The sequence below is a fragment of the Mauremys reevesii genome, linkage group 10 (genome assembly GCF_016161935.1).
Source record: "Mauremys reevesii isolate NIE-2019 linkage group 10, ASM1616193v1, whole genome shotgun sequence".
NCBI lineage: Eukaryota > Metazoa > Chordata > Testudines > Geoemydidae > Mauremys > Mauremys reevesii.
In genome coordinates this window covers 37,364,453-37,379,126 of record NC_052632.1, presented here as the reverse complement: position 1 = coordinate 37,379,126, position 14,674 = coordinate 37,364,453, and the positions used below count along the sequence as shown (strand labels likewise).

The window sequence follows — 14,674 nt, the reverse complement described above, 5'->3', positions numbered from 1 at the left end:
AGGCTACCTACGAGTTTTGGTAGACCCCAGACCAGCAAAACATGTACAGTTGAGTAGTTATGCTGATTTTGATGGCACTATTCATCTATTTAAAGTTATGCACGTTTATGTGCTTTGCTGCATTGGGACCTAAAATCAGATGGTGGGTTTGTTTGTTTTTTTTACATACACCCTCCCACACAAGTTAAAACACATTTAATTTCCCCTTTAAGCAGTGATCATTTACCACCTTTCCCCATTGTTGCGGACACTGGCAGCTGCACAATAAAGGACGAGATCAGGGGTGGGATTTTCAAAAGGGCTCAGCTTTGGCTTAAAGTTCTTCCTCTGTGCTTCTGTAGCGCCTAGCACAACGGGGCCCTGGCTGGGACCAGGGCCAACAGCCACAGTTATCATACACATTAACAGTAACAAAAGAGTCCAACTGGAGATTCTCAGCCAAGTGCGGCCTCGGAAGCGTTGGCTGCAAGAGAGCACGTAGCTGTGCCAGCAGGGTAACGGTGTGACCTTTTGCACAGACACAAAAGCACTTTGGTGTGGACACACGCAGGCACAAGCGAGCTGACATTCTTGCAAGTTCAACAGTCGGGCCCGTTTTTCAGTGCTCAGGGCTAAGTCAACCCCGAGTGTGTGATGGGCACAACCTTGCTGGCTTCAATGCAGCTGCTCCTGTTTGCACCCTTCGTGCATTTAGCCCTTAGCCTCATGTTTCTTTAGCAACACTGGGAGAAAGATCCAGCTGCCGTCACTGCTATGAAAAGGACTGCACAAGAGGCTATGAGATCACGTATTTATCACACAACATCAGGCTTTGCCTCACAGTCTCCCTGCCTGACACCCTGTTTAAGGAGAATTTCCCCACGGCAAGGACTCTGATTCGGGGCTTTTTGCCATGTGCCAGCACCTGCTCAGCCCTGGCCCATGTTTTACTCACCCTTTCTCGGAGCTTCTCTTTCAGCAGGAGGCTGATGATGGAGTAGGGGACTCGGAACCACATCGGGGCACCCACAATAAACACCTTTTTGAGACGAGCCGGGAAGGCTCCCTGTGGATGGCACACAGATGCATTTTAAAACCTCAACCTCAACCCATGCCTTCTCTTTCCTGCCTTCCCCACTCTCGGCCAGCAGGGGGAAGATACAGCACATGCCTGGAGAGAAATTTGCCAAAGGGCCCAACAGCAAGAGGCAATTTAACTGCAGGAAAGAACAAGCTGCTTTGAGTCTGCTCTTTAGGAAGTTACAGGAGTGCAGCCCAGAGGCCATGCTGATGAGCACGTTATACGTGCCTAGCTGTGTTCACACACAATTGGAACTTTGGGTTCTTTTTTTCCTTAAAGCTCAAGAGTTAATTTGTTCTGTACTATTTCACTTTTCTGTATGTACATAAAATGCATTATGGGTACAGTTTAATCATCTATGCGCTTAAAGGGAAAGTCTTGTGGTAAAATTTCCCTGTGCAATGCTTCCTTATTTCTCTTATGTTTTCTTTGGGCAATCAGTAATTATCAGGATACTAAAAACAAACAAGTCAAAAAACTTTGGTTCTTTTTTAATTGACCAGTCTCAGCCATTGCACCATGAAGCAGATACATTCTAATAGCAAATGCTTCACATTATATAGTGCTGTCTGGGCCTGATCTAAGCCCACTCCCGTCAGTGGTAAGATTCCCACCAATTCCAGTGGGTTTTAGATCAGGCCCTACGTGTCCAAAACATTTTATGGTCATTAACTAACTGATCCTCACAATATCCGCTTTGAGGTAAATGGGGAACTACCGTTCTCCCCATTTTACAGATGGATAAACTGAGGTTGACTAGCTCTGATTGCAGAGCTGGGACTGGAAAGCAAATCTTGAGTCTTGTGCTCTACCCACTAGACATCACTGCCTCTCGGTCTAGGCAGCTTTGGCTAGCAAGCTAAGTAAAGCAGAGATATTAGTGTTTGAAAGAAGTCACTGCAGAGATGGTGACTTCCCACAAGTACTCTCACCCTTTCCCTTTATAGCACTGGCAATAGCTTTGACTCCTGCTACCATGAAGAGTGGAGACAGCCATGTGTTCTGAACTGTCAGGGTCTAAGGGAAAGCGGGGTTCAGAGGGAGCTGCTTCACTCTGCAGTCTCTATCTAGGTACATATAGGGCCCTTTTCACGGTCTTTAAAATGGATTTTATCCCCATGACACCTTGGTGAGGTAGCACAGCGCTATTGTACCCATATCACAGAGGGAGAACTGCGGCACAGGATGGATTAAAGGATTCGTCCAAGTTCACACAGGAAGTTTGTGTCCAAGTCAGGAATCGAATCTAGGTCTCCCAAGTCCCAATCCACTGCGCTATCCTTTCTACCCCCTACAATAGGTTGCATAGTCTCAGAAAGATGCAGCGGGGAAAGCCTCCGTTCTCATCAGCTCTCCTCCACCCTCCACCCCGCCCCACCCCCCCCATTTTCCTTTACCTTCAGCAGGTTGAGGATTTTCTTGCTCAGGTCCAGCTCGAAGTTGGTATAGTGGGAGCCCGCCATGTCATAGATGAACACCAGGCCGTTTCTCTGCGTTTCGAAGCTGGGTAAATGGGGGAGAGAGAAAGAATCACTTGTTGCAGGTGATGTGGAATCCTGGTGCACAGAGACGCACAAAGCACTGATTCTTTTCAGTACCACAATTTGTTTAATTATTATTTATTTTTTATTTTTTTTCCAATAAGAGTTAAGCAGGATATTCACTTTGAACAACAGAGGCCAGACCCTCAGCTAATTGACACCACTGAGGTTCAGGAACAGAAAAATCACAGAAACTCAAATGGGGTATTTATACTATCGATTCTCGGCGTAGGTGGCAATTTGGCAAACTCCTTGCTGAACTCACATTGACGTCCGTAGGACTCAACCACATGCTTACGGTGTTTTGTTGTATCGGGTCCTTACTACAGGCAAGACACAGTAATCTAGCATTCAGAGTTAAGGAGAATAAAAACAAGATGGCTGCTGGGCTATCAAGTGGTGTAATCCTCTCCTCTGTAAGCACTTTGGAAATGGCTCTTTCAATGTAGCATTTCTACTACAGAAGCACCAGGTCCAAATGAATGGGGCAGCTGGCCCTGTTGCTTTAAACAGGATCTGGCCAGTAAAATAGCACAGAAACATACCACCTGCAATGCAGCAGTTCCAGATGTAAGGGGGCCAAATTGTGCCCACAAATTGCCTGTTATTTTCTGAACTGATGCCCTAAGTGCCAGGTGCACATCAAAAAAATCGCTTGTCTAAACGTTGTGCAATTAAGTGATCCATTGGGCAGATTAGAAAAGCTTGGGGCTGGCTTGTGCACTAGGAAACCGATCAAGGTGCCCACTGCTTGTTAATTACACCTTGCTTGTAATTAACACATGCACCTCACTCATGCCCGTCACCCCAGTCGGGGTATGGGCCGCCAACCACAGATCTCCAGAGTCCTCTATCCTGGGCCATTCGCTCTAGCTGGTTCCAGGTATAGCCCATTTTTTTGCTATCAGCCTGAAGGTCGCGTCGCCAGGTGTTTCTTGGACGGCCTCTTTTCCGCTTGCCTTGGGGGTTCCACCGCAGTGCCTGTCTAGTGATGTTAGTTGGCTGCTTGCGTAGTGTATGTCCTATCCAGCCCCACCTTCTCCTTCTGATTTCTTCCTCTGCTGGGAGTTGATGGGTCCTCTCCAAGAGGTGGATGTTACTAATGGTGTCTGGCCAGCGGATCTGGAGAATCCTTCTGAGGCAGCTATTAATGAAGGTCTGGATCTTCCTGATGGTTGTTTTGGTTGTCCTCCAGGTTTCAGCTCCATACAGTAGGACTGATTTCACGTTGGAGTTGAACAGTCAAATTTTTATTGCCAAGGACAACTCTCTGGAGCTCCAGATGTTCTTGAGCTGTAAGAAGGCTGCTCTTGCCTTACCAATCCTTACTTTGATATCTGCGTCTGTGCCACCCTGCTGGTCGATGATGCTATCTAGGTAGGTGAAGGACTGCACTTCTTCCAGGGGGCTTCCATTCAGTGTGACTGGGTCATTGCTGATGGAGTTAATCCTAAGGATCTTGGTCTTGTCCTTGTGGATGTTGAGGCCAACCTGTGATCACGTGGCTGCCACTACGTTGGTCTTCTCTTGCATCTGCTGTTTACTGTGCGAAAGGAGTGCAAGGTCGTCGGCAAAGTCCAGATCATCAAGCTGGGTCCACAACGTCCAGTGGATTCCGTTCCTACGCTCGTAAGTGGATGTCTTCATAATCCAATCGATGACAAGGAGAAAGAGAAGTGGTGACAACAAGCATCCTTGTCTGACTCCGGTTCGCACCTGGAAGCTGTTTGTGAGCTGCCCTCCATGGATTACTCTACAGTGTATACCGTCGTATGAGTTCTTGATCAGGTTGACCACCTTTGCTGGGATGCCATAGTGTCGAAGGAGCTTCCAGAAGGTCTCTCGATCCACGCTATCGAACGCTTTCTCATAGTCAACAAAGTTGATGTACAATGAGGAGTTCCACTCCATAGACTGCTCGACTATGATGCGGAGCATTGCTATCCGGTCCGTGCATGATCTGTTCTGCCGGAAACCTGCCTGTTCATCTCGTAGCTGTGGATCGACGGCATCCTTCATTCTCTCTAAGAGGACTCGGTTGAAAACCTTCCCTGGCACCGACAGGAGTGTGATTCCTCTATAGTTGGCACAATTGCTGAGGTCTCCTTTCTTGGGGATTTTGATGAGGTATCTCTCTTTCCAGTCTGCCGGAATCACTTCTTCTTCCCATATCTTCTCAAAGAGGGGGTACAGCATTTCCACTGAAGCATCCAGGTCTACTTTCAGGGCCTCTGCTGGGATGTCATCAGGTCCAGCCGCCTTCTTATTCTTCATCATGGTGATGGCTTTTCTGATCTCATCTCTGTACAAACAGCTTCTTGCCTCTTGGTTCAAACAATCATTAGCTTCGGCATGTAAAAGAAAATCTGTAGCAGGTAAAACCTGTTTTTTCCATTCATGCTGAAATCAAAATTCCTGTTCAACTGAAAAACAGGGAGTTTGTAAACCAGGGATCAACGTGACTCCTTCTCTCTCATTTTTGCAAGGCATGAGACAGAGATGGGGAATCAGGATGCACATAGGCAGATATGGCTTCAGTTACGCATCTACTTGTGGTGCGACATAACGCCTCTATCTGGGGCTCTCTGAGATCACGCTGGATGTTTCTGAAGTAGGGTGCACTGGCGAATTGGGCATAGCTAAGTACTTGGTACATTAAGCTGAGTTTACAGTGTCCTCTTGAGGTTTTTAAATGTTTATTTCTGATTGCTTCGTTCGCTTATTGTTGGACGTGTTTAATTAGCTCAAAACTGAAATTAAACTGAATGTGCAACATTGGCCTGCTAAGCAGGAGACAAAAGCCATCTTTTCTATAGGGTTTCTGGGGAGGGTAGAGGCCGGGGCTCCTCGATGGAACGGAAAAGGAAGGGGATTTTCTGCTGCTTTGATTTACTGGCTCATTGAGTTAATCTGTCCCTCCTCCCCCATACGGATTATTTTGTGTGTTGCTGGGTGGTTATAAGAACAACAAAAAATGCCGGTTTAGATCAAGCCAGTACCAACTACTGCCAGGTTTCTTGTTATGGTATAACCTGCCTGAAGGGAAAATTTCTACCTACCCCTCTTTGATAAGAGGCTAGTTTATGCCCTGAAACATGAGGGGAGGGATCGGCTCTTTGTCATGTGTTTGTACAGCACCTGGTACAGTGGGGCCCTGGGCCATGACCAGGGATCCTAGATATTCTGGCAATACACATAACAAATAATGGCGTTAATGGAGTTAAGGAAGAAGATTCCACCACCTCCAATGTCCTCTGCAACTTGAGACCATTACTCCTTGTTCTGTCAAAAACTCTTCCAAAACTCTTAAGGGCAAAGTTTCCAAAAGGGCCTCACTGATTTAGAGGGCTAAGTCCCTCTGATTTTCTTATGTCAGTCAGGGGCTTTTGGAAATGTTACCATTAACCCTCCTAATATTAACTCTGGATGCTCGTTATCTATAGTAGTTTCCAGTCCTTTTTGGAGCTCTGCTAGCATCTTCAAACTGTGAGTTCAATGGTCTGCTTGCCTTCAGCCTGTGTAAAGGCATCTTAATTAATTTATCTTTAATTACAATAGAGAAAAAAAAAACAGCCAAAAAGAAAATCAACAGTAATTCCAATGCTTTGCCAGCTGAGATCTATTTAAACTTTGTAACGCTTTTAGCCAAAGGAAATTTAAACCTTCACTAAGTACTTTCTCAATCCAATCTGTTCCCCCAGTACTCAGAGTCACAGCAAATGGAAATCAAAGCATTTCAAGCGGAGCTCTTTTTAGTAACTCCTGATTTATTTATTTTTTTGAAACTTACAAGCACTTTCACTCAGCCTAGGACCCAATTTACACTCACTGAAAATTCTGATGCTGATTATTTCTGCAGTGCCATAGGTATGCATGGCACTTCAAATTCACTGGCACCCCAGAGCCATCCCCCCCAGGTCAGCCCACATGTTTTACAATCTCAAATGGTAGCTGACTAGATGTACTCACAGGCGGCCAACTACCTGCCCATTTATAGACAGCAGCCCTGATCCTGCAATTGAATCCATGCTGGGAGTCCTCTGCATCTATACAGATCCATTTGCAGGACTGGGGTTCACGTTTGTAGAAGTGTCAGGTTTTGAGGCTATGTCTACACTACAGACTTCTGCTGTCAGGGGTGTGATAAGTTTTGCCAGTATAAGTCGCAGCTGCCCTGGCTCTTTACCAATCTAATATATTACTATAGCTATATTAGCAAAACCTCCCAAGCATAGACCTGGCCAAAGATTACAAACTCTTTGGGGTGAGGTCTGTGTCATCCTGTGTGTTTGGACAGTGTCTACCACATCCTGGGTGCTACTGGAATGCAAGTCATGAACAATAATAATCAAAGGGACGATGCATCTTTTTTTGTGATGCTTGAAGGAGAATCCATGAGAAACCCCAACAAAAAGCAATCTTTGCACTGCTTAGGAGATTGGACTTTCCAATCCCCAGTCCTCCAGGGTACAAGTCTGAACTGCATGTCTGCCCAAAAGAGAAGATAAGCTCTTGGGATAATGAATGCATATTCCTCTATGCACTCTACAGCAAAGCACACATTTCCTTTTCAAAATTTAGCTTTATGCAGTAGAGTATTAGGGCTGAGGGTGCATCAGGCATGGTAACGCTACGAACTAGCCTTGTATTTAAATGCCAAAAACAAAATGCATTCATGTCGTATGGAGCAGTGGTTCTCAACAGGCCAGTTCTCGATATCTCCCTGACACAGTTTAGGAAAGCAGCAAGCCTAGTCCCTGGTATCCAAAAGGTTTGAGAAACAATGATATGGAGCACCTGACAAGCAAGACAATTCAGAGGTAAAGTAGTTTTAGTTTCAGCCTTTCCCACTATGTTCTGACACTGCAGCTTATCGGAATCAGAATTCTCCCAATGCAGAGCGATCATCCATGCCCTAGGCACTGCAGCCCCCAGGGACGAGCAGAGTGGGGAAGGGGTGAATAGCTGAGAATTTCCTTTCACTTTTGCATCAGGAAATGAAAGCCCTGAAAGTGGGTCAGCCTGTCATGTGTCTCACAGTATGCTCCCTGTTTCATTACATTAACCTTTGTGCAGACTAGCTGCGCCAAAGAATGATATTGTTACATATAAAACGAGTCTACTCCCTGCTTCCAAATGTGGGTGCCCAGATAACATCCTGCCTCATCCCCCTACCAAAAATCCTCCCCGAAAATCTTCAGGGGAGACCATGGTTCTTAGCTCTTTAAAGCATACCAGAGCCAAATGACTCAGCCAGGGATTAAGAGGCCACGGCTTCCTCGAATACAGTCAAAAGCATCAGGGGTGTGAGATCTTTACAAGTTTTAGCAAATTTCTCAGGGAAGCCAGCTGGGCCTAGGGATTTTCCATAAGCTTACTGCAGTGCAGTGAGCCGTTCTTTCGCAGGCCTTTGGCCTTTCTGACCGAGCCCCGCACACACAGCTCTGAAGAACAGAATTCATTTTGAAAGCTGGATGAAAACAAATAAATAAATAGCAGTGCTAGGGACATTCAACCAACCAAGTGCTGGGATTCAGCTGGATATCCCAAAATCTTATAATTCAACATATTAATGCACCTTGTGTAGGAGAGTTTATATTGCCTGGGGGCAGCCGTACCACAATTACAGCTTGGAGATTTCAAATCCCTGCTTTAACAGCACTGATTCAATTAATATTGCTCAGCATTTCGGCCAAACGCCCCTTGACTTCTCTTCTTTACGGACCCTTCAAAGGCAGATTGAAGGACATAAACCACATATGGGGCATCTTCAAAACCTAATCAAGGGCTTGTGTAGCTGTTAGTGCAATCTCCTAAATAAATGTAGTTATAACATATATGCAAACTGCATTTTGAGAACATTGCTAAGGTTGCAAAGTCAAGCATTCAAAAGATAGGAAATGCCAGACTGATGGTTGCCTGTACGTTGAATGAGGCAAAGGCCTGTAGAAAAAAATAGTACGTGACCACGACACCAATGCCCATTTCATAATGCAGCCGTGCAAAGGGACCAAATTAAAGTTTCACAGGGTACCCGTATTCTGGCATTTCCTCTTTTGAGTACTGGACTTTGCAACCTTAATAATGTTCTTTTTGTGTGTGTAAGTTCTTAAGAAAGCAAACTGAAAAAACCGAAATTCCATCATGTGGCATCATATCGACACCACAATGAGATACAAAAGAAAAATCAGCCAAAGAAGCAGCACTTATCCATCATGTAATCACCGATCATGTGGCCAATACAACCTAAGACCCCCACTGCACTTTCTCACTAGACAGAAATCCTACCCTGGAGTGCTGCGGGCCTCCACCAGTGTCTGCTCAGACAGGCAGGCTCTGCGGTAGGCCTGGAAAATCAGCTAATATGCAAGTACCCTTTATATTGTAGGAGATAGGCCAAGGTCATTCAAATGAATCAACTCAGGTTTGGGCTCTTATCCCAAATAGCATGGGAGCTGAAAGAGACATCTGGTGGGTTAGAAGAGTCATGAACTCAGGGAGCAGGGCTTAAAAAATAAACTCTATGCCTTGGTCCCCAAGCCCAGTCCTGCATGCACTCACATCTGTCTACAACAAGAGACACAGGCTGGAAATGCTGCAGGGATTGGAGGCAGAGGGAAGGAAGCCAAGATTTCTCAAAAAAATCCATGCTACAAATTCCTGCCGGGTACCCTGGATTGTGGAGTTCAGCAGGACAGGGAAAACCATCCCGCCCAGATTGCAATGGATATTACAGGTATTAAAGCCCATCTAGGAACAGCAAGCTGAGCAGTCAGGAGTTGCGTGACGCACACATCTGTACTCACCTCTCCACAGCTCTGTCCAGCAGATAGAAGAGCGCCTGGAGCACCACATGTTGGACACTTTTATTGGGATGATGTAACTTGGCGGTGAAGAGGGCGATAGAGGCTCCGGAGGGGTCCCGCGCACTCTAGAAGGTAATCAGGGGAAAAGCATAAAGACCAGACAGGTGGCAGAACATGGATGGTACAAAGCTCTTTGGGACAGCGCCTCTGCACTACAAATAAATAGTAATGATGGAGTTTTCATGCTGCAGCAGACTGGAGATGCAGAACTGCGAGTATGAACGTAGCAGACATGTGCAGGACACCCCATACAGAACTGACCTGCACAGACCACTTACTGGTTTATTTTAGGGAGACTATTTTCCCCTTTCCCACTGTTTATTACTTGTGAGATTTCCTGCTCTGATCCACAGGGGACAAGAAAAGCATGACTTACATCCACGGAGGAGAAGACAATTCTATCTCCTTACTCACTCCGTTCTACGAGCCTCCCAATAGTCTACTGCACCCTTAAAGTGAACCAGAGGAGCCCTCAAAAACTGATCATCTTTAGCTGGCATTTTCCCCAAACCAACCAGATTACCCAAGGGAAGGGGATAAGCCCAAGGAGTAGCTAATGCCAAACACTGCTGTGGAGGAGAACTGGCCCAGGAGCTCCCTTAGGACCCTCACTGCTCAGGACGGTGATGAGCTAACCACGTCTCTGAGACACTGCCATCATGCTCAGCTTGGAGGTAGGAGCAGTCCACTGATGCAGCCAATGGGAGAAGGAGAAAGAAGAGACTAAGAGGGGAAAAACAGCTGTTGTGGGTGAATAAGCACAGCCCCCACTTCTTCAAGGATCCCAGCTGGACCACCCCAAAATCCTGAGTCCCTGCCTTAGGGTTACAATCTCATGAGACATAATGGTGAAAATACCACCTTGTATTTTGCCTTCCAAGACCCATGCACACTTAGCTGGGCAGCACTGGGAAAAACTGTCTCTCAAGGTTGCAGGCCCTTTGGACGTGGAGAGGGCTCTGCTTGCACAAATCGGACACATTGGCGAGAAAGGCCAGGGCATGATCTCACACTTACTAGGATGGTGAACTTCCCACTGAGCAGCTCAGAGCGCAGAGGTTCTTCGTGAGGTTTCAGCTTCACAATTCCTTCCTTCAACCGAGTTTCCTAAGGGTTCAGAGGCACACAACAATCACACAGAAAGCAGCCTCCAATCAGTTGCCATTACTATTTCCTGCTCAGCTGGGAATCATTACAGGTATATGGCCACCATCATCACCCACCTGCTTAGTGACCAAGCCTCATACAAATCTAACCCAAACAAATTTCCAGATCTGGCTACAAAACTTGTGCCACCTTCTCACATCCCTGAGGCTGGCCAGAACCACCAATTCCCCAGCTGGGCCACCAAATCTAGCCAGCTAGCTCAGGACTGGGGCTGGCAGAGAGGATGGGAGGCAAGCCAGCTTGTCATGTGTGTCCAGATGCTGCACATAGCTCAAGGTGGTTTTCTATTTGAGGTTCCACTTTAAGAAGGGTCTGTATAAAATGGCACTTTCTTACTCAATAGCCCCTGCTCCGGGTGCTTGATCAGAGCTAGATCTGGGCACATTTAGTGCTCTTTTCTCGTTAGTCCTGCAAAGCTAATCCAGCATTGGGAGAGCGAGCTGCAGTCTGTTCTTCCTTGTGCATGGACAGACCCAGTTACTAAGTTCTAACCCCAAAGCAGTTCCATCGGGCAGACCAACTGCAGGCAATGGAGCTGACAGGCATAACTCAAGGGAGAATTTGCCCTGCAGAGCTTTTTTCTACTGGTGGTGATGCACAAGATGGAAAGAACCTGGCTTGACTCCCAGAACACAGGTCAGATTTGCAGGGTTGGTGGATAGAGAAAACATCTTTTTACTTGTCAACCAAGTACATTTGATGTGGGACCACTGAGAAAAAGGAAACATGGAACCCCAGGGTGGCTTTTCTTCAGTGACCTTCCAGAGTAGCAACACGCTTTAAGCCTTATCAGAAGGCCATTGTCAGCCATGGTTGGTGGGCAGGTAGCCTGACCCAAGACACCGAATAGGCAACAAGTTCTTGGAGAAAGGAACTAAGGCTGCCCTCTGTCTCTCATATCCCCTGATTCAGCAAGCTACTTAATCACATGCCGAACTTAGTCCCATTGACGTCAATGGGTCTAGTCATATACTTAACATCAGGCATGTTCTTAAGAACTTTGCTGAATCAGGATCATGCTGGTGGAGTGTCGCTGCATCAGAGTTTGTTTTGTTTTGGTTTCTAGCCCAGGTTCGCTCTAGCACATGAGCCAGAGGGTATGTGAGAGAAGGAGAAGTGGTTTAAATGCCACCTGTGTTCAGTATCGGGTGCTCAAGCACAGCAGCCATTGGTCACAGAAAATTGTGTTTTGGGATCCCTTCCTGTTTGCTTGTCACGCAGTTGGGGGATTGTTTGTTGTCAGCACCATAAACATTCTGCCTTTGGTCTGTCCCACAAGAGGAAGAGCGCTGGCTTGAGTCACTGCTGAGACACTCCAAACCTGATTGCAGGTGAGTGTGGGTAGCACTTGAGTGTTCAGTATCATACCGTTCCAGTTTCAGCAATTACCGGACGAACCATGAGCCAGCTAATCTTTCATTATACAGAGGAAGCGTTGTCTAGTGGCTAGAGTGGCCAGGACTAGGTGTCAGTTTTCTCCCCGGCTTCACCTCGGACTTGCTCTATAACCTTGAGAGAGCCACTTAAACTTGCTGTGCTTCAATGACCCCAGCCTATAACTTCACCGCCTGCAAACAAGCCAATACTCTTCTGGCATCTAGAGCAGCCAGGGCTGCCAACCGACTGTTTACATTCACCCTTAGCCAAGGGAACACATTACCTCGGAGAGACTCAATCACCCCTTGGTATGATCAAGGTCTTACGAGCCAGCACCGACATTTCCAAAAGGTCTCACATGTACTTATATCTAGACAACTAGGGTTTTGTCTATACTACAGGGGAAATTCGATCTCAGCTACGCAATTTAAGTTACATGAATAGCGTAACTCAAATCGAAGTAGCTTAGATCTACTTACTACGGGGTCCACACTACACGATGTTGATGGGAGATGCTCTCCCATTGACTCCCCCCACTCTTCTCCATCCGGTGGAGTACAGGAGTCCATGGGAGATCGATTGGCGATCAACTTAGTAGGTCTTCACTAGACCCGATAAATCAACCGCCGATGCATCGATCACCACTTCTGGGTGTAAACAAGTATAGACAAGCCCTGAGCCTACATTTCCAAAAATGACTAGGGATTTTGGAGGCCCCACTTGAGAGACCTAAAAGGGGCCTGCTTTACAGACAGCGCTGAGCACCTGCCTCTTGAGGTACATGCCCCTTTAAGAGATCTCAAATTGGGGGCGCAAAAACAGGCCCCCCAAAATCCCTCGTCACTGAAAAAAGTTACACCACACTGTCTTGATGCAGATACCACTGCAAGCCACAACGAGTGATGTGCGCTACCACACTGCCGGGCATTTGATGAAAGCACCAGAGGCTGCTACCTGCCCAAAAGGTATTACCACATCCTAGTAGGGACAGATGCTCAGCTTACAACCAAGGTACCTCCTGTGCCTCCCGTCAGCTGCTGAAAGAAGCAGGGTGCCGTGGCACAGAAGCAGCAGACTGGGGTTGTGATGTAGTTCCTGGGTTTATATGGGGGGGTAGACACACTAAGAGTTTGTGGGTGTGGTTAACTCACTAGCCGGATCCCAGGGCAGAGGATTATGGGTATGTGTGAGAATCCATAGAGAAGCCATCTGGGATTCTCAGTCTGAGGTTTGTTCAGGTTTCATAAACTGCATAGAGGACACAGGGCCCCTTTTTAATCCAGAATAAAAATACCAGCAATAGGAACCTTTGCCCCAGAAAGGCTCTGGCACTGGTTCCATAGCTGCTTTGGAAAAGGGAGCTGTGAATATCTGCTAACAGCATCGCCTGAAACAGATTAGAACAGATGTGTAGTGAAGTTGTTCAGTGCAGGACCAGAAGGCACTCGGGTACTACGGTGATAAGCATCAGATAATAACCTCTACAGCAGTGGGTCTCACACTTTTGTACTGGTGACCCCTTTCACACAGCAAGCCTCTGAGTGCGATCCCCCCTTATAAATTAAACACACTTTTTAATATATTTAACACCATTATAAATGCTGGAGGCAAAGCGGGGTTTGGAGTGGAGACTGACAGCTCGTGACCCCCCATGTAATCACCTCGCAACCCCCCGAGGGGTCCCGACCCCCAGTTTGAGAACCCCTGCTCTACAGAATCCAATATTGTTTCTCAAAAAGGATGGGGAAGAAGGCAGGATGTTGGCATGGTCTAGAGCAGTGGACCCCAACCTTTTTGTGACCAGTAGCACATTCATGTTTTCAGAAGAGTGTGGCGGGCGCCAACAATTTTTCAAGGCTTATTTTGTATTTGTACATTAAATAATACGAAAAACATCATATTTAATATTACATAATATATGAATCCATAAGATAAAAAGGGTAATTTTACATGTAAAAGGTATTAATTAAATTATTCGGCAATTACTCTTTCACCTCACCATGTGAATTTGCTTTTTTTTAATCTACCTGTAAGAAAAATTAAGGAGTTTTAACAGTTTTCATCTTATTTATTTTAAAAAAGTAAAACATTGTTGAACTGCTGGTCCAAATATATTTATTATTCTTACTTTAACATAGAATGAAGCCTGCAGCCCCGGAGTTCTCTGTCCCTGGCAGGCGCGGGGCCCCGGCTTCTCTCCAGCTTAAGCCGCGGCTCCATGCCTGCCAGGGACTGAGAACACCGGTGCCCGCAGCCTGCAGACCCGGAGAAGATGGAGAGAAGTCACAGCCTGCAGCCCCAGAATTCTCTGTCCCCGGCAGGTGCGGGGCCCCGGCTTCTCTCCCCTGCTGGGCACTAGGTGGGCGCACATAAATGCCCCAGCGGGCGCCATGGCGCCCACAGGCACCGCGGCGCCCACAGGCACCGCGTTGGGGACCACTGGTCTAGAGCTACCCAGTTCAATAATTCCTAGGACACATTCCTGTAAAAAACTGTGACCAAGCAGTGGAAGACGAGAAGTATCTGAAAGGGAACAAGTTTGGGGGATGGGCAAGTTTAAAACATTGTCTAGTTTTTTTGCTATCATCATCCTGGGAGGGTGGTTTGAATTGATTTTGTGCCTGGGCGACTCACAATGATTTTGCATGGCTGATTTATACGCT

At 46.7% G+C, this 14,674-nt stretch overlaps 1 protein-coding gene across 2 annotated transcripts in view; it reads right to left on the bottom strand.

The window, feature by feature from the left end:
• Nucleotides 1–14,674, bottom strand: part of PTPN9 (protein tyrosine phosphatase non-receptor type 9) — a 70,657-nt gene that overhangs the window by 29,640 nt on the left and 26,343 nt on the right. For both annotated transcript variants that reach the window (XR_005585656.1, XM_039492475.1), the window contains exons 3-6: nucleotides 10,485–10,574; nucleotides 9,408–9,532; nucleotides 2,458–2,563; nucleotides 935–1,045 (exon numbers count right to left, since the gene is read on the bottom strand). Coding sequence is in view for 1 of the 2 variants with exons in the window: in XM_039492475.1 (XP_039348409.1) it covers nucleotides 935–1,045; nucleotides 2,458–2,563; nucleotides 9,408–9,532; nucleotides 10,485–10,574 (432 nt within the window). In the remaining variant the exon portion in view is untranslated. The remainder of the gene's footprint in view (nucleotides 1–934; nucleotides 1,046–2,457; nucleotides 2,564–9,407; nucleotides 9,533–10,484; nucleotides 10,575–14,674) is intronic.